We start from the raw sequence: 27,211 nt of genomic DNA on the forward strand, positions 1-27,211 counted from the left end.
ATATGGTTTTTCTTTCGTATGTGTCCTCATATGAATTTTCAAATTCCCACTCTCAGAAAATGACATTTTACAAATTTCACAAGAATATGGTTTTTCTTTTGTATGTGTCCTCAAATGGATTTTGAAATTTCCACTAACAGAAAAAGACTTTTTACAAATTTCACAAGAATATGGTTTTTCTTTTGTATGTGTCCTCAAATGGATTTTGAAATTTCCACTATCAGAAAATGACTTTTTACAAATTTCACAAGAATATGGTTTCTTTTTTGTATGTGTTCTCAAATGAACTTTCAAATTTCCACTCTCAGAAAAAGACTTTTTACAAATTTCACAATAATACGGTTTTTCTTTTGTATGTGTCCTCCAATGGACTTTTAAATCTCCGCTCCGAGAAAATGCCTTTTTACAAATTTCACAAGAATATGGTTTCTCTTTTGTATGTGTTCTCAAATGAACTTTCAAATTTCCACTCTCAGAAAAAGACTTTTTACAAATTTCACAAGAATACGGTTTTTCTTTTGTATGTGTCCTCCAATGGACTTTTAAATCTCCGCTCCGAGAAAATGCCTTTTTACAAATTTCACAAGAATATGGCTTTTCTTTTGCATGTGTCCTCAAATGAATTTTCAAATTTCCACTAACAGAAAAAGACTTTTTACAAATTTCACAAGAATATGGTTTTTCTTTTGTATGTGTCCTCAAATGGATTTTGAGATGTCCACGATGAGAAAATGCCTTTTTACAAATTTCACAAGAATATGGTTTTTCTTTTGTATGTGTCCGCAAATGATCTTTCAAACTTCCACTGACAGAGAATGACTTTTTACAAATTTCACAAGAATATGGTTTTTCTTTTGTATGTGTCCTCAAATGGATTTTGAGATGTCCACGCTGAGAAAATGCCTTTTTACAAATTTCACAAGAATATGGTTTTTCTTTCGTATGTGTCCTCATATGAATTTTCAAATTCCCAATCTCAGAAAATGACATTTTACAAATTTCACAAGAATATGGTTTTTCTTTTGTATGTGTCCTCAAATGGATTTTGAAATTTCCACTATCAGAAAATGACTTTTTACAAATTTCACAAGAATATGGTTTCTTTTTTGTATGTGTTCTCAAATGAACTTTCAAATTTCCACTCTCAGAAAAAGACTTTTTACAAATTTCACAATAATACGGTTTTTCTTTTGTATGTGTCCTCCAATGGACTTTTAAATCTCCGCTCCGAGAAAATGCCTTTTTACAAATTTCACAAGAATATGGTTTCTCTTTTGTATGTGTTCTCAAATGAACTTTCAAATTTCCACTCTCAGAAAAAGACTTTTTACAAATTTCACAAGAATACGGTTTTTCTTTTGTATGTGTCCTCCAATGGACTTTTAAATCTCCGCTCCGAGAAAATGCCTTTTTACAAATTTCACAAGAATATGGTTTCTCTTTTGTATGTGTTCTCAAATGAACTTTCAAATTTCCACTCTCAGAAAAAGACTTTTTACAAATTTCACAAGAATACGGTTTTTCTTTTGTATGTGTCCTCCAATGGACTTTTAAATCTCCGCTCCGAGAAAATGCCTTTTTACAAATTTCACAAGAATATGGCTTTTCTTTTGCATGTGTCCTCAAATGAATTTTCAAATTTCCACTAACAGAAAAAGACTTTTTACAAATTTCACAAGAATATGGTTTTTCTTTTGTATGTGTCCTCAAATGGATTTTGAGATGTCCACGATGAGAAAATGCCTTTTTACAAATTTCACAAGAATATGGTTTTTCTTTTGTATGTGTCCTCAAATGATCTTTCAAACTTCCACTGACAGAGAATGACTTTTTACAAATTTCACAAGAATATGGTTTTTCTTTTGTATGTGTCCTCAAATGGATTTTGAGATGTCCACGCTGAGAAAATGCCTTTTTACAAATTTCACAAGAATATGGTTTTTCTTTCGTATGTGTCCTCATATGAATTTTCAAATTCCCAATCTCAGAAAATGACATTTTACAAATTTCACAAGAATATGGTTTTTCTTTTGTATGTGTCCTCAAATGGATTTTGAAATTTCCACTATCAGAATATGACTTTTTACAAATTTCACAAGAATACGGTTTTTCTTTTGTATGTGTCCTCCAATGGACTTTTAAATCTCCGCTCCGAGAAAATGCCTTTTTACAAATTTCACAAGAATATGGTTTTTCTTTCGTATGTCTCCTCATATGAACTTTGAAACTCCCAATCTCAGAAAATGACATTTTACAAATTTCACAAGAATATGGTTTTTCTTTCGTGTGTGTCCTGAAATGAACTTTCAAATTTCCACTCACAGAAAAAGACTTTTTACAAATTTCACAAGAATATGGCTTTACTTTTGCATGTGTCCTCAAATGAATTTTCAAATTTCCACTAACAGAAAAAGACTTTTTACAAATTTCACAAGAATATGGTTTTTCTTTTGTATGTGTCCTCAAATGGATTTTGAAATGTCCACTTTGAGAAAATGCCTTTTTACAAACTTCACAAGAATATGGTTTTCCTTTTGTATGTGCCCTCAAATGTAATTTCTAGGATGAAACGTAACTAAATGTCTTATTACAATATTCACAGGAATATGACTTGTCCGCTACCTTCATTCCCATTTTAAGCTTCAAATTTGAGCTAATGATTGAACTGTGGTCACATACATCATCTCCTGGTTGAACTCCGACCTAAAAATAGAAAGCCATTTTACATTAACAGGGAAAAAAGCAAAATGCTTTCAGTTTTCAAATCAAACTTTTATACTTCACAATGCCATGAGAAAAAACATATTCTTGTAAGAAGTTGTGATTCTTGTAGAATTGCCCGCTTTCATGCCCTAGGACCTGTTTATAATTTAGAGTACTAACGAAGAGGGTGTTAACTATGATGGGGGGGGGGGTTACTGAATGAATCTGTATGAAAAGATATTCCTGCTTATTGTTCCCGCCACTGAAAAGGTTTTTCTACTCAACAGTCAACTGTCCTGTTTACATAGTAAGTGTTGAGTTGGAGGGGGGGGGTGCAACCCCTAAGGTATTTTATTTTTTATTGTAAAGACATTACAAATGCAATGTAAATGAGTTTCATACCATTTTTTGTTCTGGTAATTCCTTAAAACCCCAAGGTGAATCAACCGGAAATATTGTTTTTCTATCAGTTTGTCATAGCTTTTGCTTTTAAGTTTATTTCACAATTTAGCATTTTGTCACACTAAAATATAAATTGTATGTGTGAGTGTTTGTGTTTTTTATTTTTCCTGTTACTTCTGTAGTTATTAATATCATACAAATTCGTTTTTCAATGATTGTATAGTTTTTTTTTTTGACTTCAAACGAAATCACAGAAGGGCTATCTTGCTATTAAGTATCTGTAATGTTAGTGTGAAAGACTTTTTGCCAAAGTTTAAAAAAACACAAGGTTTTTTTTTTTGAAAAAGCCCATCCCTCATGGGGTAAGAGGGGAGGGATAAAAAACTTGGGCATTTTTTGATTTTTCAAAGAATCATTTCAATCTCAATCTCTATTTAAACGTTCTACAAAACCCAATAATCAACAAGAATTTGGTTTTCTTTAAAAAAAAATGTACAAGAATGCAATCACCTTTTTTTTTAATGACTACAAGATCTAGATGAACCACAATAAAAATCTTGAAAACTGTTATTAATTCTTTTTATACCAATAAGAATTGTGAGAGGTAAATTACAGTACTGGCTTAGTCTTAATAAGTCTGTTGTCAATTTAAAAATAAACCGATAAGTTTTCATGCAAGGTTGGCAAGGTTTTGGACACTAGGGTAAAAACCCTGGTTTTTACCGTCCTGTATAAAACCGTTGTGTCTAAAACTATATTTTTAGAAAAACTGTATTCGGTGAGAAAACATCAAAAACAGAATAAAATGTATGAAAATAAAGTTTTATATTGAACATTTATTCAATGAGAACATTTAACTTATTTATGCAGCTGATTTCAATATAATTACGTAGAAGTTGAATTCTTGATTAAAATTTCAATTTGTATGCATAAGTATTTACTTTTTTTAATATTAGTAACCAAATTTAATTATGTTTATGCATGTGTGCAAGCGAAAGCAGGGTTGGCAAGGTTTTTACCATCCTGATCAAAACCCACGTGTCCAAAACTAGGTACTGTTTGAGAAACTATATTTTGTGAGAAAATATCAAAAACAGAAGAAAATGTGTCAAAATTATTTTTTTTTGACTATTTAATATATTTATTCAATGTGAACATTCAAGTATAAATATATATGTAACTTATTTATGCAGCGGATTTTTATATAGTTACGTAGAAATTCAATTCTTCACGAAAAATTTAAATTTGTATGCAGGAGTTTTTTTTTATTTTTTCATCAACTAAATTTTTTGACAGTTATGATGTGTGAAAAGTGTTCAAAATGTAGTGCAATAATGACTTATATACAATAATTACAATATTTAGTAATTACAGAATGTATTATATTAAAAATATGAACTAAAAAAGAATAGCACAAGTTTTATAAACATAAGTGTTTAATCACCAATTCCTTGTTCTTCAATCTATGATTTAAAAAATATTTTTTTAAAAAAACATCATAGAAAACTAATTTGCAAAAAACATTTTTAAAAAATGAGCTTTTTTTTTGCCCCTAAATATTGTTCATTTAATGACATTCCTTCGAGTTATAAATGGAACGAAATTAGTTGTCTAGGTAGTGTTGTGAATTTCCTTTCATAACTCTACCAATTGTTACATAAGGAAATTTTTATCTAATTAATTTTAATTTTTTTAAGTAAAAGAGTTTTTAAATGAACATTTAAGAGAAAAATATTTTCAAATACTCATTAAATAAAACCAATTAATATGTATTAATGCATTACAAATATTGCAGTAAGTGGCAATTGATTGATTATATTACACCGCTTTAGCATAGTTTTGGACGCTAAAAACCACCTGTCCTGTCCTGTCCTAAACCAGTTCTGGACAGTCCAAAACCCAACCCTGCTTTCATGTTGGATAACGTGTTTCGATTAAAATTCACAATTCAAATTCAATCAAAATTCAATTTTTTAGTGTTATATAAGTAAAACCACTGTGTTAGATCATTTTGCTAGGAATTTACTTTTATATTTCCACTCAACTACTAAAGAGCATTCTGAATTCAATCAACTGTTACTACGAACAGAATGTTGAATTTGTTTTTATATATATATATATATATATATATATATATATATATATATATATATATATATATATATATATATATATATATATATACATTAGTGTTTTCAGAAAAAAGAAAAAAAAAGAAAGGAATAAGAAAGAAAAGGGGGGGGGAATGTTTGAAAACTACTTTTGTTCAGAAGGACAATTTAGAAGTCGTACCTGTGGGAAAATTTAAGATCTGAACCTAGCATATTAACAGCTTCTGCAATATCGCAGCTAAAAAGGATTCAACTGCCATTAATAACCAGAGAATAAACTCCAGGACATTTTTCTTTAAAAGTTCTTTAAAATTTCATCCAGAACGTTATTTTTTGACGAATTAAAAACATCTAATACCAAGGCTTCACTTGATATGTGTCTTATCAGGCTCAGTCATTACTCAAAAGATCAAAGGCGCCGACTTGCCCGTAAGAGAACGCTGTAGTATAACCGGGGAAAATCATTTGTTTATATTAGTTAATGCATTATTTCTGCTGTAAAAAGTGATGCCTTTTCAATCTTTAATGTAAAATTTGATTGATATGGTTAACCGATGTGTAGTACAGGGTGAATTGATGCTGAAACGGCGTACCAGGTCTATTTTTCAGGGAAAATAAATTCCTTTTTCAGGTAAAGTTGGTTCCAACTCTGGATTCAACTATTTCTCATAGGCGTTCACTTCTGGCAAAATGCATCCCTGAAGCACAGGGGACTCCAATGCATTTTGGGCCTCACTTTTAGTAAGTCGGGCCTAGAATAATTTTTTTTGAGACATTTATTCTGAGTTGATATTGAGAAGTGTTCAAACATTACTCTTCCTCTAAATTAAAAAAAAATGTCTAAGTAAGGAAACCTAGCTGTTTAAAAAGTATACAGTATTTTACAGCACATTTAAAGGAGGTATTTAATGGTACAATCGTCAAGATTTCGACAATAATTGTTTTATTCTCACAATATCGGTACGACTGCAATACATATTTTCTCTTTTGATATTATTTCATTATAGGTACATCGCCTGGCTTGGTGAGCTTTCTCTTTACCTTGGCGAAAACAGAAAAGTTGCACGTACATCATCGTCGCCGAAAATTGAAAAATAAATCTTACATCATCGTATTGTTTACTTCTTTTTCTAATTTTACAAAATTTGCGCACTTGCAATTTTTATTAATGACAAAGTTAATTTATTCAGCTGATTATGTCACATAATAATAGAGAATTGAAATTGATTTATGAAATATTTTAACCAGATTTCTCATATTATTTTAATAGCTCGTTTTGAATTTGGCGAATTATTTTACTTTGTTTTGATTAAAAATCCACGAAAAAGACAAAATAACAAACTGTTTCAACAAATAAATAAATTAGATCATCGAAAGCATTTAATGTTTTATTACATATAGTTTTATTACCTATATATTTATTAAAAGTTTCAATAATACTCCCACAAAGCGATTTAAAGGTTTCATTAAAATATAAAAATATCCGCTGAACAAACTAGATTTGACAACAATAAAAGCTTCATTTTATTGAAACCAAAAAACCCATTTATGGAGCAACAAATAAAATGAAATATAATCGCCAAGATTTGAAACGCATCGTCACTCACATAAATGTAATCATTTGGTGTCACAAAATTTGACAGCATTTCTCGCCATTTAATATTTACGTTAAAATCCTGGGGGAATTCTCTCCTCGCAGAACATGTAAAATTGGCGAAAACTTTTTCTATTCCTAAAATTGCTGCCGCCAATGTTTGTTCTTCTGATACCTTGATGGAACTTTTATTGTTTTTTAATTAATCGATACATTTATTTGGAGAATTATTTTACACTTTAATTGATTTTTGGCTGGATTACAGTAACGTGGTTGCTTCCTAATACATTTTAGTTTTGATTTGGTGGATTACGAAATACTAAATTTAATTTTCAAATTTTTTTTTTTTCATTTTAATGTCACTTTTTATGCTACTTAATGGCTTTTTTTCTTAAATTTGAACTTTAACAAATAATTTAAAAGTTTGGGGAACTTTTCACGTTTCTTTACGGTATAATTTATTTATATGCCAAAATTGCACCCCTTTAAATTTTCTCACAATGTGTAAACATTTGAATACCGTTTACCTTTTTAACACAGATGTTTTAATTTTCTTAACTGCTATTATTATTTTTATTTATTTATTATTTCAACAAGCAAAAGCTTTGTTCTAAAAAAAAATAGAAGTAATTTTTATTATTATTATTTTAAAAGCTGGAATGTAGGTTTATAAAAATTTTTAAATGAAAAACTGTAATATTTTCCTTTCTTGAAATTCTTATTGGCATGTTTTTTGTGGTGAATTCATTATTGTTTCAATGTACTTTTAAATGATTTAAATATCTTGTTCTTTAACATGCAACATACTCTTTAATGATATAAATTGTAATGCATAATGATCGATACTAGCGATCAGTTTCATGGCAAAATTTTTATTTGGAAAATTTTCTACATTATTTTCTACATAATAAATAATTGTATCTCTACACATTTTATTACTTCTTATAGTGAAAAAAAAATAAAGATATCAAATTGAACTATTCACCATTTCCAGAAAACGTCTTAAAAAATAACTAATTTTGTATTAAACTTTAAAGTAAGAAAAAAAATACTAAAAGCTTTTTGAATGTTTCCATAAATATATTTATCAACTAACAAAAATATCCGTTTCTTGAAAGCAACGATTTTTTGTCCCATGATATATTTTAAACTAAAGTACTGGAAGGTTCACACAAAACGTGTGTTCTGTGGTCGTAGTTGAACCATGTGACCGGATCGGTGCTTTAGGTTTTCCTAACCAAATGATCAGAAAGTACCACACCTAGCAACATTTGTTTCTCGGCTCAAATCCATCTGAGTTTTGGCACCAGTGTCAAGAAGACTTTAAGGATTATCTAACTAATCAGCACATTATTAAAGGAAAAGATGATGAAATTTAAAAACAAAACAAATTTTATTTTCATCCAGATAAATTACAACAGGGTAGTTCTGTACACAAAAGATCAGTGCAGTGGAAGATGTTTATATTTGGTGGAAAGAACAAATTAGCCAATATATGAAGCTTTAAAAGTTGTCGTTCAAAAGATCGGACCGCTATGTCGTTCAAAAGATCGGAGTTATATTAGCTTCGCTCACTGATCGGCTGGATTACAGTAACGTGGTGGCTTGGCGACTATGGATACAAACAATAGAGTCGCGTGATCATTTGTTTACATTTTAAAGCTACTGTTAATGTAATTTATTGTATTTTTGGTTTGTTTGGCAAAATATTTCAAATTGCTAAGAATTGTTTTCCGTTTTTAAAGAGTGTTTAGTCATTTTAGTTGAGAAGAATGTGTTTATTTTACATAGGGAGGGGGATGAGTGATTTTCGCTTCTTCACTGAACTGTTTTTACCTTTATCATTTCTTCAATTGATATCCTGTCATTTGTTTTATTCTTTTCATATGGGGGTAGCTGCAGCGTGATTACCCGTTTGTTCTAGATCAGTAGTTAGTTTTTACACTTACATCTGAGGAAGCTTTTTATCCTTTGAGTATGGCTGAAGGAACAAACCATCAAGTACGGAGAAAAAATATTTAATAAAACAACTGCTCAGTGGGCATTAGATAAATCAAGTTGTAATAAATGTACGCATTCTGACATCAAGCAGGTTAAAACATTTTCTTTTTACTTATTTTTTTCAACAAAACTGTTGAAACACTTGATATTTAACTGAAAATTTTCAGCTTTTCAATTAACAAAGTTTGAACAGAACATTGTCTGCTGGGTCCTCTAGTTCTCTTAAAAAAAAAACTTATCTGAGGTTTATATACCCTTGTTTTACACGGCTTTATTTTAAGCTTTTCCGATTATATGCGGTTCAAGATTTGACACCTTTGTTTTATTTTACGCGGATGAGTGTCGGTTTTACGTGGATGCGGCAATGCAAGCAGATAAAATTTTCCCATCTTTCAAAATTCAAATTCCTGAAGATTTCAGATTACGTGTAATCAACTGCATTTTGGCGTGCTAATTACCGAACTTGGGGCCCTGGAGACATTTTATGCGATTGGTTCCAGAGCTCTTTCCAAAAGTAAAGTTATTAAACTCACACAGTTCAGAACTCACTGGAAGAAGAGCTTTTAGTAGTGACAAAGGAGGACAAAAGCATCAAAAACGTTAACATTGAAAATTTTGAGCTATTTCTTGACAATAGAAATAATCTTTCTGATTTGTTAGTGGAGGAACATTCTATCATGGAAATGATCATGGATGCGTTAATGCTCTGCGAAGAATTACAGAGAAAAAAATCTTGACTGCCAAGACTATCATAGCCAGCTCCTTTTCATAAACACTAAATTAATTTGTGTTTAGGCATGTTGTGTATAGAAATCGATATAAGTACACATTAAACTTATTGTACAATTAGTTATCACTAGAATGAAGTTTTTTTTTTTTTTATCCACGGAACCTAACTCCTATTTTAATACGAATATGAAGTCTCAATTTACGCGGTTCGGATTTACAGGGCATTATCGTAGAACGTAACCCCCGCGTAAAACGAGGGTCTACTGTAGTTATAAGTTGTCATAAAATCCGACAGATGTCACTGGAGTCTGACCGGGTTTTTTGTTTGATTGATTGATTTCATTCTACAACCTTTATTGAAATGACTGAGCCTGATAAGAGGCGCATCGAGTGAAGCCTTGCGAATACTCTTCAAACAGTTACAATGTCCTTTCTTGATTGCATCATTTTAGGGCACAAACCCTGAACCCTGTTTTTGCTTTACAAAAGCTAATAACTCAAAAAGCAAAAGATAAACATCCTGTAATTTCTGATTTTTATTCTGTTCATAAATAACAACATTCATAAAAAATTGAGACAAAAACCTTTCTAGTTGACAAGCATCAAGGTATCAATACATTTTACTAAGATATAGAGAAAACTTCCTTACGACAGTTTAAAATCTCTAAATAAATCCAGCAATATTAGTTTTAAACATTTTTTTCCCAACTCACCCTAATGCAAATACTAACAATTTACAGCTACTTTCTCTCTTTTTGCACAAGAAGGAAAAACTATGTAGACTATACCTAACAGGGGCAAAAAATACAAAAATTCTCTAGACAGAAATGTGTAAGACAAAGAGGGGTAGGTCTTAAATTTAGTTTTGAAGTAAATAAAAGGATTGAATACAGACTTCCACAAGAATTAACAAAAATAAAACTTGTTTCGTACAAAAAGTGTTCAAAAGTAGAAAACTTAAATAAACACACAGAAGAATTATGACAATTCTTGAAGAAATAAAATTACAACAAATTCTGTACTGAGGAATAATTGATTTTTCATCCCTAGGATGTTATTTCAATTTTCATTAAAATGTGAAAAATAAAGTGTAACAGAGGGTATGTAAGATAGGGGACAGCTTACAAATTTGTACTGCATTCCAACAAAGTACTATAGGCAAAAGTGACTTTTGAAAGTGATAGGCTAATGATATATAACATCTGAGCCTGCGTTAAACCATATCAGATATTAGGGTGCCTATTGGGGGGGATGCAGCAGGTTGTGACATTGAAACTTCAGAGGGAGGGATAATTTTCGATGGGTCTTGCTCTTATTTTAGAGGAGGCATGTTTTGTCGAATTTGACCGCCATTCTACTTTTCAATGGTTATAATATCACAAGAAAAACTTCTTGTTGATAAAACATTATTGCCAGTTATGCTTTCTGATAAAGATAAGATCATTGTCTGGTGAACTTTTGCTATCCTACATGGAAAACTGGGTGGTTGGTCTATCTGGTCTACAGGGCCTTCTTCGGCGCACACAACTTAGTTGAAATTAAACTTAAACTAAAAGTAAAATGTTTGGATCCATCACATTTCGCAATACTTGTTGTGGAAATGTTACAGTGAAACCACGAATTTACATCCCTCAACAGTCTGCCCTTTTCCTGCTACAGTTTTCCCGGTATTTTATGTTTTTTTAGCCCAGTCCTTTGAGAACTTGAACCGTAAAACTTTTTACTAACCAAAAACAGTGGACGAAAGGATATTCTGTCCTGGAAGGTTTTTTCCCCCTTTTTTTTCTGGGGTAGAGAAAACGGGAAAACCCTGGTTAAGCTGACCCCAGTCAGTAAATTTTTAAGATGAAGAAAAGGCAAGTGCCTACCGTATTTTCCTGCGTATTATCCGCCGGCGGCCTATAATTCGCAAGTCCTAAAATCGGCCTGAAGAAAAAAAAGCTTTGCATAATCCGCGGATAATACGATGTAAAAAAAATAAAGTTTGAATTATCATACCATTTGAGCAAATAAACAAAAAACGTGAAAAAGTAATTACTTTGAAGGCATAATCAAAACTAATCTGAACTATAATCTAAAATATAATAATTTCTTCTTGAAATCTTGATTATAGTTCGCTAATTACTTGAAAAACAAAGAGTCAAGACAAAGGAGCAAACGGTCTAATCTTGTGCAAATGGCTACCTATTTCACTGTAATCTTGCTTATTTTACATGACCTGAATCGCCAAGAGGAACATTCGAGCAACGTAAAATAACCAACATACAGGCAGGCAGCGAAGAACAAGTATGCTTCGTAAAATAAACAACATTCAGTCGGCGTAAGGTCACGATGGTGTAAGGTCGATCGGTGAATCCTACTGTAAAAATATTGAGATTCAATGCGTTGATGTTAAGGGTAAAAAAAAATCACAGATAACCTGTGGCTGCGTATAATCCGTACCTCATCAACTTTGCCTTTTTTAGCAGATAATCCGCGGATTATACGCAGGAAAATGCGGTATTTGTATGATTATGTGGCATGTTTAAAATCCCTTAGGTACTTATAGTGCTTGGATGCATTAAAATATTAGGACACAATTTCAAAAAGATTTTAGGACCTTTTTAGGATAAGAAATATTACGCTTAAACAAAACCTAACTAAGCATATTCTTTATTTTTGTCTTTATTACAGATTGCCCTTCTGAATAAAGAAGGTGTACGAGTTTATTTTCGTCTTTAAATAAAAATCAGCAGCATTTCCGATAATCGCTTTATCATAAAATATTTGTTTTCTGTGAATTGCTTCTTTTTTCCCTCTAATCAAAAGATCAGAAGAAATGTGTCACACAGAGAAACCAAAATCTTGCTTTGTGAAGCAGAAATTCTTGGTCATAAATTAAGTACCAATAACCACTAGTTATAAACTAACACCCTTCAATTCAATATCTTTCTTGAGCTGGAATATATTCGGTAATTCTTAATTGGGGGGAGGGGGGGCAATGGTCTATCCAAGAGTGGATTTGGGAATGAATATGTTTCTGAATCTCAAAAATTTTCTTTTTTTGACCTCAGAAAGGGCAAAAATTAGCCATCTCCTCCTTTGATTTTTTTTCCTTCGTCCTGCAACTCTTCATAGTAAAATTTATGAATGGAAAGAAATGGTATTTCTTACCTTTATATATTGTGACGAATAAAATGAACTTTTACATTCCTCAAGAAATTAAGATGAAGTAGCTCCGGCAAATGAAGCAGCAGTTTGTAGCTTTATATTGTAACTAATTCTAGGTCAAACAAACATCTGTGAAGGAAAAAAGGAAAGCACAAATAGTTTCACGTTAGAAACTTTGAATAAATTCAAAGGACAAGTAAGTTTAAAAGATGAAATATTCAAATAAGCAGTCTACATTTCTAGTTAATCAATATTTATCATTATGTAGTAATGCAGTGTTGTATAGTAATATACAGCCACAAGTTTAAGTTACTTCAAAGTTGAGAGTTTTTGAGTTCTTTATGGACTTACCTCCTTATTGATAAAATATTGAACAAATGAATCTTTTTTTTACACAAAATAAACAAACAGACCCCGAAGTGGTTTGGGGGGGGGGGAAGTAGGAAATAAGGAATCAAAAATTAAAAAAGTAGGAAAATTCGGAAAAAAATCAGTTAAAAAAGTAGGAAAAAAATAGGAAGAGATAAGACTAAACAGACGTCAAGAGGAAACAAATTTAGCGTAAACTTTATTTCTAATGTAAAATAAACTAACAGTACTTTTGAATTATTAAAGGGATTTTATGAAAGACCGAGTCAAATAACAAAACGAAAGAAACAAACTGACAATTTTCAATATGAAAAATAAACTAGTGGAAACAAAGGTATACTAAATACAAAAAATATGAAAATAAAATCCAAACAAAGAAACACTTTTCAACAATACAGTAACAAAAATTTTAAGTGTGAAAGAATAAAATGCAATATAGCGATCGCAATAATAATAATAAAATAATAACAATAATAATAAAACTCATATTTTGGTGCAATAAAACCATTTTTGTTAAAGATTTGTTTTGTCAAAAACGAAAACATTCCTTCGAGAACATCCATTTATCATTTGAAACTACTAACACTTTCAGTTCCTGTTGTCATAAACTATGATACAAAAAGCAGACCAAATATTAAATTAGTTTTAGTTGAAAATAATCAGCAGTTGACATGCATTCTTGCATAAGCAGGGGCAGATGTTTGAGTTTGAAAAAGAAAAGGAAATAGACTATAAGTGCAGAACTAAAATAAATTTGTTCTTAAATATGGGACATAAAATTCATAATAAAATAATTAAACTAAATAAATAACGAAATAAGTAAACTAAAGGGTTTGTATTATGTTATATATTTTTAGCATACAAGAAATATTTTCTTTCAGGAACGTCATTTAGGGGGGTCAGTGAGAAAAATTTCTCCCCTCCCTGGCTTTAGAAAATTAATGCTTAACTATACAAGTTTGTGTGGTTTTTATTGTTTTCAGACAAAATTTGCATTCAGTATACATACTTCGCTAGCCATCCCCGGGGGGAAAATCAAAATGACGGGACAGTTTTAATTTTAATCAAGCAATAAAAACGAATATTGTTTTATTGGTTTGATGATTTTTTACCTCCTTCTTCCAAAAGTTTTGTCACGGAAAAAAAAGGGAAAATCATGCATGATAAACAATTCAATCCTCACCATACAATAAAAATATTCATCCGGAAATTGTTCACGTAATTGAGAGTGATGGGGGGAGGGGGAGCAACTCCTCGATATTGATGATATATCAGATTAAAAAATATCTATTAAAAAGAAAAAGAAATACAGTACATATTTGCTTGTGGCTCTATTCCCCCCCCCCAACTTTTAAAAATGTGAAGAAATAAAAACGGTATCTTGTATTTAAATTGATTCCCGATTTTTCTCCAAAAATCAGGAATTGCCCATTTAGGTTTTGCAGAGTTTTTTTATTTCCAAATGCACTCTTTGCAAGGAAAGAAGCGGAAATTTTATAAATTTTATAATCATGTTTCCTATTTAGAATGAACAATAATCATATTTATGTATGAAAAAAGTTAGTTTCTGTGATTATTTTTGAAATGTTCCGTTTTTGCGAATTTCTGTTATATGTCGCTTTTATTTTGTACTAACATCAAGAAAATATGTACTGTGTACAGGTTTTTCAATTTTTGCTTCCTTTTGTTCCTTTTAAGGTTTTACATTGCCTTTCTGTTTAAATAGAGCTCCATTTCCCTTATAATCATCTATAAGAAAAATTGGTGAAAGGGAAATTCGGCTTTTCCCGCACTTTTTTAACACTCGGCCGTTTACTTTAATTAAAGCTTCTAATTGACGGGTAAGTAATATATAATTGCATCAGAATGTGCCGGTATCCACTTTTTTATTGTTTCGTTAAAACAGTAGGACTGAAATCGGAGCGATAAAAAGAAAAGTCGATCATAAGCGGAGCAACGGTAAAAAAGTCACTTACGAAAATTTAACTTTTAAACACGCAGACGCCGCAGCGCTCCTTAAAGAAATTACTGTAGTCAGTCAATGAAAAGTTCAGGATCCACTTGTTTCTTTTGTTTTTCAAATTTGAAACATGCAGAAAATTATCGGTGCGGCATTGTAAAAATGATAATCAATGCACAATTAGAAGTGCTATACTAAAGAAAGAAAAAGGAGGAAAAAAAAGGAAAAAGTAGGAAAATAAGGAGAGTGCTCTAAAAAATAGGAAAAAGTAGGAAAAATAGGAACTCTTCGGAGTCTGAACAAAACACTGAAATATTTAATAATACTGCCCGACCGTCCCGAGAAAAGCCCCCGTCGAAATGTCTCGGCCTGTCTGTTGCTATAACAAGGAGGCGTGTCATTTTCCCAAGGGAAGCTTGATGTTGGAAAAACCCGCACCACTGCACAAAAGCGACGGAATAAGTGGAGAAATGGCGCCAAAAAACCCTCGCAAAAAATGAACGAAGTCCGTTTATATGGCAGTAGACAGGCTCAGACTTAACGGCGTGAGCTTTTCTCATGATAGACAGACAGTCAGGGTTCGAAAATATCGTCATATTTTCAAAAATATCTGATATTTTGATAAATATTGGATATTTTGATATACATCCGATATTTTCAATTAGCACAAACTGAAATCTTCAAAATAGTAAATGCATCTGCAAATCAGTCTTTATTTTCTTACATTATAATTACAATATGTAGACTTAAAATTAATGTGTTTTCATTATTTATACCTAATTTCATTTTACATTTTTATCAATTTTAGTGGAGTTCATTTGGTAATCCTATGTTTTCAAGCATGTTCTTTCAGAATTTTTTTTTTTTTTTTTTTTAATTTCGGAAGAGTGACCCCATTATCTCAGAAAGTGCGCAAGTCATTTTCTGCAGAGTTGTGTTAACTGTGTTTTACCATATTTTTGTGTAGAGAAATCGACTAGTGCAGAAGGGAAGTAAGTTCTTACACAAAAGAGCACTTTATTTAGGGGCCACAATTGGGTTGTTTCCTTCAGTCAAAAGTAGTACTTTTTGTCAATGAAAGCGATAGAATAAGCAAAAAAAAAAAAAAATAAATAAATAACATGGACCCAGAAAATACTTTCATTTTCCCAACAGTTATTTCTTAATTATTTTTTTTTAAATGTCCGATTTTTCAAACAAGGCGTGATCTTGATGACGTCACAAGTGATGCTCTTTGGCTCATCTTTCTACCGCATTTCCACGTTATGATAATCAAGAAGCGAATTACAAATGGCGCTCTGCGCTTGCTATCAGCCCTATCGTTGCCAATACACGTAAGTGAAGATGCGAATTAAATATTTTGGACCGTGAATGGCAACACTGAAAGGCATTTCATCATTTGTGATGTCATCGGCAGAAGCGTTAAACGATGAAAGAGCACCGATTTAAGTAATTTTTTTTTTTAATATTAAACAGACACAAACACCCATGCCTACACACATACGCATACCCCCTACACACAAACACACATTCCCTCCACATGCAAACACACACGCCTACATACACATACACACTCGTGATTGCGAAAAACATAATTTGAATTCAAAATGTCAAAATTCAAGATTTTTTTTTGACAATTCCAAATCTATGCGGCTGTCTATAAATTACCTTTGAGGGGGGAGGGGTTCATGCAATTGTGAGACTCTACGAGAAGGGGGAGGAAGGTAGGAAGTAACAAGTGTGATTTCACGCTTTTTTTTATAACAATACACCTATGAAAAAGAGGAGGGGAAAGTGGAGTATGACATTTAGTAAGACAGGTCAAATTATTCAGTAAGTTACCGCCCTATAGCCAGGGCTAAGGCAGAAATATGTGAAATACACCGCCAGCTCAGTCAATTCCAGCCGAGGACTGCAGTTTCGTGCTTATTAGCACTCATCAGCCCCGGCATAGGACTAACTGAGCTGGAGGTGGAAAACCTCTTAAGGAAGCCAAGAGTGCCAAGCAAACTGGTAGCTAACATAGAATTAGCACTGACCAGACGAGTGACCGAAACAATGGTTCGGTTTAACTCGAATATTGCAGGCAAGGCAGGTATATTCAGTAAGTTACTGCCCTATAGCCAGGGCTAAGGCAGAAATATGCGAAATATTCGAGTTAAACCGAACCATTGTTTCGGTCACTCGTCTGGTCAGTGCTAATTCTATGTTAGCTACCAGTTTGTTTGGCACTCTTGGCTTCCTTAAGAGGTTTTCCACCTCCAGCTCAGTTAGTCCTATGCCGGGCTGATGAGTGCTAATAAGCACGAAACTGCAGTCCTCGGCTGGAATTGACTGAGCTGGCGGTGTATTTCACGTAGGTCAAATTAGTTGAAAAAACCTTTGATATTAATGGACAGTCATATGTCTTCGCATTTCGCAGACTAACTTTTGCAATTCGTGCATTCACTTATTCCGAAACAACGTACCCTTTTTATCGGAAAATTGTTTGGCTTAGTTTAGTTGTATACTTTTAAAATACACTTTCAAACCCTCCTTTAAGTATGCTGTTTGCAAATTATACCTATTACAGTCTCAATTTTATTTTCTTTCAGACTTTCAAGCATTCCGTTTTCTAAGCAGAATTTGCTTTTAATTTCATAAAATTCCCTTTCCCAAAGAACATTTTACATCATCTTTCAGTAAAATAATTCCGTGTTGATTTTTCATTACCACTTTCATTCAAAGTTTAATCAATGTCGGAATTTTGATTTTTTAGAGCCAGGAAAAATCTTAAAACTGCCGCCCTTACCCATCTTCTTTCAAGTTTTTCAGTCGAGTTTCAAGCGGGAGTATGTTTGAAAATGCCACCCACGGCAAAGCCTCTGGTTTTTCTTTTCCCTAGATATTGACACTCAGTTTAATAGTCCCCATCATTTTGCACTGCATTCAGGCCCGGATCTGCGCACCCGCAGACCCCAAATTGCGCGGGGAAGGGGGGGGGGGGGGCAAGGCCCAGAGGGGCCCAACAAATTGAAGAAGTTGAAAATAACTAGCACTCAGACGACTTTTTAATGTAACAAATTTACAATGCTATTGCTAGCCTACAGATTTTGTTGCAGGAAGGCCCAAAATTTATAAATCCGGGACTGATTGCGTTTCTGCTGCAAATTGTTACTTCGTTTTTACAAAAAAGGAAGTATTGTATTCGCGAAAAAATTTTCACCAAAAAATCGGCCTTAATTTCCATCTTTCTCACCCCCGAATGAATGTTGAGTTTTTTTTTCAGCCCGGGTCACACGGTGAATATGTGCCTAGGAACGTACAGACACCCGAAATATCCATTTTGACGATCCCCGAGTTAATTTACAACGAGTTTTCTCGTGACGTCTGTATGTATGTTTGTGCGTATGTATGTCGCATAAACTCAAGAACGGAATGTCCTAGAAAGTTGAAATTTGGTACGTAGACTCCTAGTGGGGAATAGTTGTGCACCTTCCTTTTTGGTTGCATTCGGATGTTCCTAAGGGGTCTTTTGCCCATTTTTGGGGGAAATCATTGTTAAATTCGATGTAAACTCAAGTGGTGTTATGATTTGTCGGACACTTGGCGATATATCGCCAGTCTTTTGATCACCAAGTTTTGTCGCCAACTTGGGGACAAATTTGGCGTTTTTTTTTTTTTTTTTAATTTCAAATTTGGTTTCAATTTGGCCACTGTTGGTGATATTTAGAAAGTAAACAATTGAATCACATTAAAACTGGCATTAATAGGGAAATGACATTAAATTGGAGTAAAAGAAGTCATGTGATGCACAAATCAGCTCGTTTTTTCTTGTGTTTGTGGGGATTTCAACAACACTATTTTATTCCTATCAAACACAAACGATTTCCTTTCCTGAGTTAATTCAATCTGAATTCAAGCCGCATCACGATCTATTCTGACGCGCGTTCATTTCTTGCCTTTCCAAATTCGCCACCAAGACAGAATTTTTTATCGCTCTTTTGGCGACAATTTCACCAAAGCAGCGTTTCAAAGCTTTCTGATGAGCAGGTACCGAAGACATTTCCAGCCAAAGCAGATTTTCATTTACTTATTTGTTTCTTGCTTCGATGTGGAAACTAATTAAAGACATTTAAATACAGTTTGAGTTGAACACATTTTACTATCTGGCGTTTGGAATCTTTTAAAAAGATAACACGAAGATGCGGATTTTGCTTCGTGTTCGTAAATAGAATGCTTTCGTTCGATAACACTTGGTTGCTGTTTAGCTTCCCAAACATTTCTTTTTGGAGTTCCTCTTCGTTTTCAAGTTTTTTCAAAGATTGAAGGTTTTCTGCTTCCTACTATGCCATTTATTAAGTCACTAGTGGTTTCCGCACGACTTTGCTCGTAGTAGAAAATTAAAAGGTCTTTTGTTTCGCCTGTATATTTACGAGTAATGTATGGTGATCTTCTTGCCAATTGGCTTGCTTATGTTACGGTTCCACGTATATGATAAGTTGGTCATTTACTCGTCCATCTTATGATAATTTTGCTCGGGAAAATGTTCTTAAAATTGGAATAGAAAAAAAATCGAATTTTTGAAACATCGCTTCGAGGTGCACACCCCCATGCTACAAACTAACTTTTTGCCAAATTTCATGAAAATCGGCCGAACGGTCTAGGTGCTATGAGCGTCACAGAGATCCAGACATCCTGACAGAGAGACTTTGAGCTTTATTATTAGTAAAGATTTTCGAATTTCATCTGAATTTTTTGCATCTGGTTACTTATGACTGTTTATTGAGTTTTGACAGTTGAAGTTTTGACCATTTTAAGCTCCCATGAACCTGGTCTTGTGAAATGAAAAGTTAAACGTAAATCAGGGGGAGCGGGGGGGGGGGGGGTTAGGCAATCACGATCGCTTTTTGTTTTCACTTGACTGTTTTGATGTCCTATGATTTTATTTTCCCGCCAGCACCCTCCGCAGCATCACCGTCGACCGGCTCCTCACGATGCTGCTCCTCTAGCAAAAGCCATCTCCAGGTTGCGTCCATATCCTACACTTACACGCATACATACACGCACGTACATACACACACACAAACACATACACACACACACACCCTCAAACGCATGCACACACTCAAACACATACACACATACGCATACGTACAGACATCTCCACATACACACACCTACACACAACTACCCACACACTCATGTCTGCACACAGACACAAACACATACACAGACACAAGCACATACACACACACACTTACACACACACAAACACATACACACACGCAAACACATACACACACAAATACATACACACACACAAATACATACACACACCTACACACAACTACCCACACACTCATGCCTGCACACAGACACAAACACATATGCCTACACACACACACTTACACACACACAAACACATACACACAAACTTACACACACACAAACACATACACACACACAAAACACATACACACACAAATACATACACACACCTACACACAACTACCCACACACTCATGCCTGCACACAGACACAAACACATATGCCTACACACATACACATCCACCTCCCCCCCCCACTCAAACACTCATACACACAACTACCCACACACACTCGTGATTGCGAAAAACATAATTTGAATTCAAAAGGTCAAAATTCAAATTATTATTTTTTTTTATTTAGCGGTTTTTAGTTTCATTAAGCGGCAAAGTCTTAGGGCTAAATTTCCTTAGGGCAGCAAATTTCACTAACTACACATATTTCATCACTCTTCTTGAGAATAAAGTATTGACCTTTCATTTTTCATTCATTCATTTTCTTGATATTTAAAGGTGCAGTTACTTTCACACATCTTATAAATTAAAATATTTTCCAATCGTTATAGGAAATTAGTTGAAAATAGTATGTGTGAAGACGAAAAGCGCGCGCCACGTCTATTGAAGAAAAGTTGCAACGGATTGGAATTTGACGAAGATTTTCAGTGGCCTTCGATTTGTTTATTCGATTGTAATTTCTTGACTGATTGAAACGCCGTTTTGTTTTTGTTTTCTTCATTGTTATATAAAATTTAATTTTTCTTTTGCATTAAGTTTCTGAAGGAGTAAAGATGAATGACGGAAGGAAAAGGCAAATTATATCTAAATTATAAAAAAAAGGGGATTTTCGACTAAACAGGGGTGCTCATCCCCAAGAGCATAGCACACCCCTACTCCCACCCCAACAAGAAATCCCCCCCCCCTCTCCTTCCGAAAGAAATTTTCTCTGCGAAAACAGAAAACACCCTTAAACGTAATCCGCCCGATAATTTGAATAGGCTAATCTTCTGTATCATGAATCCCTGCTTTGTGAGAATTATAAAACTTAAATTAAAAACCAAAGAACAAGAATTTGCTTGTTTGCTTTTTTAAATTTGAAACGTAATACATATTTTTTAAGTGGGCAGTTTTCAAAAGTGAAAACTTTGAACTTGATTGGAATGTAATCGGGGTGTGAATAAACGCAGTGACTCGGAGGAAATGATTCAAATCGCAGATGAAGACAATAAAAATAATAAAAGCGATGAAGAAGTTGTTATTGATAAAGATGATAGCTGTGATAAATTGGTTAATTCATGACAAAACATTTGATTTCAACAAAGATTCAGCTTTATGCGTGCTAAAATACGAAGCTAGAGATTCAATTTCAAAACACATCTTTCATCAAAATAAACTTATAAAGGGTGTTTTTTTTTTAGAGGCATAGAACTTTTAAGTCGGGAACACTGTTTTTTCTGTGCATTTTGATAGTTGTCACTTGTTTTGTGTTTAGTTTGGTTTGCCATTTCATCATGAATAGACAACAGGACGATGCAACACGCCATACAGCACGTGTCACAATTGATTTATTGAAAGAAACTTTCGGTGAACAAATAATTTCGCTTAATGGACCCGTGAATTGGCCTGCAAGATTATGCGATTTAACTGCGCTGGACTTTTTTAAGTGGGGCTGTGTGAAGTCTCAGGTCTACACCGATAAGCCACAGACGATTGACGCCTTGGACGAGAACATTCGCCACATATCACTCACATATGGCCCCCATTGCTGCAAAAAGTGATAGAAAATTGGACTTCCCGATTAGACGTTCTCCAAGCCAGCCGAAGAGGCCATATACCAGAAATTACATATATAAATAAAAATGGCAAGGAATCATCTTTCGAATAAAGCCAAATTCATGGCGATTTATATCATTTAATGATGTTTTATTTGAACCTAAAGTTCTATACCTCTAAAAAAAACCCCTTTACTTTGTAAAGAAGTAAGGAAATTTATTCAGATTATAATCTTTTATTATTCTTTAATCAAAGTGTTATGGTTTTTTTAAAGATGAAACCGTCCAAAGAAGCTGGTTGTTTATTTTGACAGAAAATTGTGGCTTTGATAGGATCAAGCTTAGCACTTAGGAAAAATCTTAGCAGCGTAGTTGAATCTACTTTTGAACGGGTGGGCGGTTTCTCGAGAAGTGTAGCCTGGTAGAAAAAGCGAAGGAATTGCCCGGCATCCTTTACGCGACAGTCAATTCATCAGGCACGCCAGGCACATGTTCCGCTACCACTCTTACCCCGATGGGTTGAACCAACATTTTTGTGGATTCAACTCGTAGGGATATTGACAAACATTTACTCTTCACACGAATGTAACACACGTAAACTAGCGTAATCAACTCTGTTCAGTTTTTAACAGTGTTGTAAGGCAACTGCGCGAATAAATTTTGCTTTTTTTGAGCAATCACGATTGCTTATTGCTTCATTTGACTGTTTTTGGTGTCCTATCATTTTATTTTCCCACCGCCACCCTCCGCACCGTCACCGTCGACTGGCTCCTCACGATGCTGCTCCTCTAACGAAAGCCGTCTCCAGGTTTGCGTCCATATCCTACACACACGCGCATACATACGCAACTAGACACACGCATACACACACATACACCTACACACATACACACATACAGACACCTACACATACACACACAAAAACATACACACACACATACACACAACTACCCACACATTCATGCCTGCACACAGACACAAACACACATGCCTACACACACATACACATACCCCTACACACATATACACATACCCCTACACACACATACACATACCCCTACACACAAACACACATGCCCCCACACACAAACACACATACCCCCACACACAAACACACACACACCTACATACACACACTCGTGATTACGAAAAACATAATTTTAGTTCAAGATGTCACAATTCAAATTATTTTTTTATTTTTTTCAAGTTGATTGAACTAAGTTTCCTCGAGGGAACATAACGAATAACGCCAGTCAACTTAGTTGAGAGGCAACTTTTTGGACAACTGAATCAATTAACCATCTGGAGTTCAGAAGAGCTTATTGGCTGCAAACTGTTCCATAGACTTAGAATTTTTGCCTCGTAAAAAAAAAAAAAAAAAAAAGTGAAAATTTGACTTGCTACGCATATTTTCCCTTTAATGAGCGTCCCTTTTTCCTATACGCAAGCAATGCTACTATTATCGTGCAATGAAACGGTCCTTGAAAGATACAATCGGTAACCTTGTACCACTCCCTCTTTTTAGTCCTTTAAAAGGGACTGAACAATTCCCACTGCTTCCCTTTGAATAAACGGGGCATTTAGAAAGAGAAATCGTGAATCAAAGTTACACTGCATATCTATAACTACGTCTTATTCTTGCATTAACCCTTTCTGATTTAAAGACTGCCTTTTTATATCAAAATTATTTTTCTAAATTTTATTGCTTTCCAATAATACAGTAGTAATTGTGCTCTTTGCAATTCAACACCTTAAATACGCAATTTTATTTTCTCTCAGATTTTTAGACACGCGTTTTTTTACGCAAATTTTGGTAAGTTCAGAAAGTCCACCCAAAAACCGAAAAACGCTGTATAGTCCGTTAGTAAATTAATCTCCTGCTAATTTAACTTTTCAGATTTATTAAACTTAATTTATCCTATTATTTTACACCGCGTTCATGTTGAAGAGAAGATTCCAACTTTTTTCTTATATTTGAAGGATTTAAACCATGGGTTCTCAACCTTTTAGGCTCAGCGCCCCTTCCCCATCTTCTCCTCTTTGAAAAGTCATGTAAAGTCATGTCCCCCCCCCCATGAAGTCATTACAAGTAGTAGAGTCGGAAAATGAGAATTTGAAACCGGAGCTGGTTATTAAATGGAAATATACTCTAAGTTCCACAAAAACTAGCAAAACATAACTTTTTTTTTTTTTGAACACAGCACAGCACATGAGTTCATAGAATCAACAATTACAATTCATTTGGGATATTCTGGGACCTAGGTGAAGCTAGCGTTTAATGACAGTCACTTTCACAAAGTCATGGGAGAGCTTCCACTGCTGTCTTTGATAAGTTTTTGAATAACAGGTTGTAAGCCAGTGTGACAAAGCGACCTCTGGATACTGACAATGGTCTGTTTGATGTTTTAACCCCGTAAACTCAAGTGCTAGAATTCCTAATTCTAAGCTCAGTGAATGAAAACTGTGCTAAAAAAAGTCGAAAATAGCTGTCACGAAATAGAGCAAGTTATACCAAGTTGAACCTTCATTTTAGTTTTAAAAAACATTCACGCCTCCCCCCCCTCCTCCCCGGTTGAGAACCACTGATTTAGACAATTTTATTTTGAATTAAAACACTTACGATCCTTTTTAACCGACTTCAAAAAGGAGGCGGTTATCAGTTCATACCGTATGTATGTTTCTTTTTTTTTGTTTGTCCACTCACAGCGTCTCACCTAGTGGACCGATTTTGATGATTCTTCTTTTAATGGATAGGGGATGGCTCAACTTAGGTCCCATTACTTTGTTTGACAATATTTGTTCGTTAGAAAAAAAGTTATGGTCAAAAAACAGTAAATTTCGTGCAATTTCCCTATTCAGTGATTAAACATAAAACCCATTGTTTCAACAATTTGGTGCCATACAACAATAATATTAATAGTAATTGTGGTGATAATTTTGAATGAAGGCTTCTCTGAAGCAAGCATCAAGTTTCTTCAGTGTCATTGCTCTATAGTGGGGGTAAACCTAACGTGGAAGCGAGGTTTATGCAGTGATTAGGATCTGCTTAGCCTTCACAATGCTACTAGGTTAGGTTTAATTCAACTATAGTAGTATTTTTATTGTTATCATGTATGCCAATAACAAATGATTTGGGCTAAGTAAGGAGATACAGGATTGCATAAAAAGCAACTATGCTGTGAAATGTAAATTAATTAGGGAAAACGTAATATTTAAATGGTTATAATTAAATTAACACACAAATGAATTCCAGCAAGGAACAAAGATAAATTTTTATTATCAATCGCTTAAAGTTTAAGGCGTGTTTTTATTTTTTTAGTATGGAGCATTTTTATGAAAAAAATAAGTTAAAGTTTCGTTATGGTAGCTTCTTAATATTTCTGAAATACATTTACACTAAAAAGAATAAAATAAAAAAATTTTGAAAAAAAAAATAGAACCGACTTCAAAATTGCTCTAAAAAGTGAAAAATAATTTTATTCTTTAAACAACACCATCGATAATACTTTTAAACATAATTTTTGAAGTTGGCGCAAAAACGATCGATAAAATCATTCACAGCTACTCAACTACAACTATAAATTAAACCAGGCCCAGTTTCTTCACTACCACATGCATTATGCATTGATGACAGCATATTTGAGTAACGATATAAATGTTTCGTTCCTAACTTTGGATGATTTTTTGATAACAATGTGAACGAAGCATGGTTACAATGGATTTTACTTTTTGTTTTTGCGCCAACTTCAAAAATTATGTTTAAAAGTATTATCGATGGTGTTGTTTAAAGAATAAAATTATTTTTCACTTTTTAGAGCAATTTTGAAGTCGGTTCTATTTTTTTTTCAAAATTTTTTTATTATCACCCGTTCCTTTCTTGACTTTCCAAATTCGCCACCGAGAATGAAATTTTTTATCGCTCTTTCGGCGCCAATCGCGCTCATCTGAGCAGTATTCAATGATTTGGAGCAACGAATGCCGTGGCCCACTGACCAGCATAGCAAGGATTTTCCTTCTTTGGGGGGGGGGGGGGGGGGAGTTTAGTCATAAGTTCTTACATTAAACATTATTATTAACAATATTCTGCATAATAACCAATCAGATATAGAATGTTACTCAACTTTATTTATCGTTTCCCTGTTCAAAAATCAAAAAGCCAAAACTACAAGTAATCAACACGTAGCTATGAAATAACATATGGTTAAACACCAACAAACTGTGACAGGGGATGTCTTGAAAGTGTCTTAAAGGAATAATTCCATTTAATTCACTTTTGTTTAATAAAATGACTTCTAATTATCAGATGACATTTTTCGTAATAGGCAGCTAGCTGAATAATAAGTCATTTTCTGATTTTATCTTCGTTACATAAATAAAAAGGCAAGCTCCAATGTGTACACAAATATGGACGAATAAAACTGTTCAACTGTTTTTAGGCTTCTCCGATCATGGGGAAATTAAAAATTTCCCCTTCCGATTTTTTTTTTCATTATTATTTAACGTCTATTTATTTGTGCAGCCTAGAGTCGATCATTATAACTTTTATATTGAATTTATAACTAAAATCTTCATTACTGTTGTATTTAATGTAATCGGGATCTAAAATTTACTTTTAACGTTATTTAAGAATAGTCGAAGCTGCTGTGGATTTTGAGGAACTAATGTCTTTATTGCCATGGGGAATCTTCGGGGAATATTGTCTTAATTCAAAATTATTGTTGGTGCAACTTTTTTCAATCCTAATAACTTTTTGTACAATTGATATCTGTTCGGAATTTTTGTTTATTTTGAATGTCGTTTTTGGAACTACTTTCCCTATCCCGGTAAAGATTTTCAAACCGACTGTTAACGTTCTTGAGAAAAATGAGACCCTTATTCTCTCAGGGGGCTTATAGAAACGGATTTCCTTATTTCGATGAAGACTGTCATGAAAGGTATTTGTATTTTCTGAAGAAGAATATTGGGAACTATTGTCCCCATTCTAATTGGATTTTTCAAAAAGTGTTGTCTTTATTCTGACGAAAGTTAACTGAACCGTTGGTTTTATGAATCATTGCCCTCAATCTAATTGTGGTTTACAAGGATTGTTGTTTACACGCTGAAGAGTTTTTTTTCCC

General features: G+C 33.5%; 1 protein-coding gene across 1 annotated transcript in view; it reads right to left on the reverse strand.

The window, feature by feature from the left end:
* Positions 1 to 315: 315 nt before the first annotated feature.
* LOC129221088 (zinc finger protein 26-like) overlaps positions 316 to 27,211 on the reverse strand; it is a gene marked incomplete at its 3' end in the record, with an annotated part of 97,957 nt that continues 71,061 nt past the window's right edge. The window contains exons 2-3 of the mRNA XM_054855528.1: positions 2,017 to 2,559; positions 316 to 1,743 (exon numbers count right to left, since the gene is read on the reverse strand). Of these exons, the coding sequence (XP_054711503.1) occupies positions 316 to 1,743; positions 2,017 to 2,559 (1,971 nt within the window). The remainder of the gene's footprint in view (positions 1,744 to 2,016; positions 2,560 to 27,211) is intronic.

Source organism: Uloborus diversus, chromosome 4 (assembly GCF_026930045.1).
Source record: "Uloborus diversus isolate 005 chromosome 4, Udiv.v.3.1, whole genome shotgun sequence".
NCBI classification, from domain to species: Eukaryota; Metazoa; Arthropoda; class Arachnida; order Araneae; family Uloboridae; genus Uloborus; species Uloborus diversus.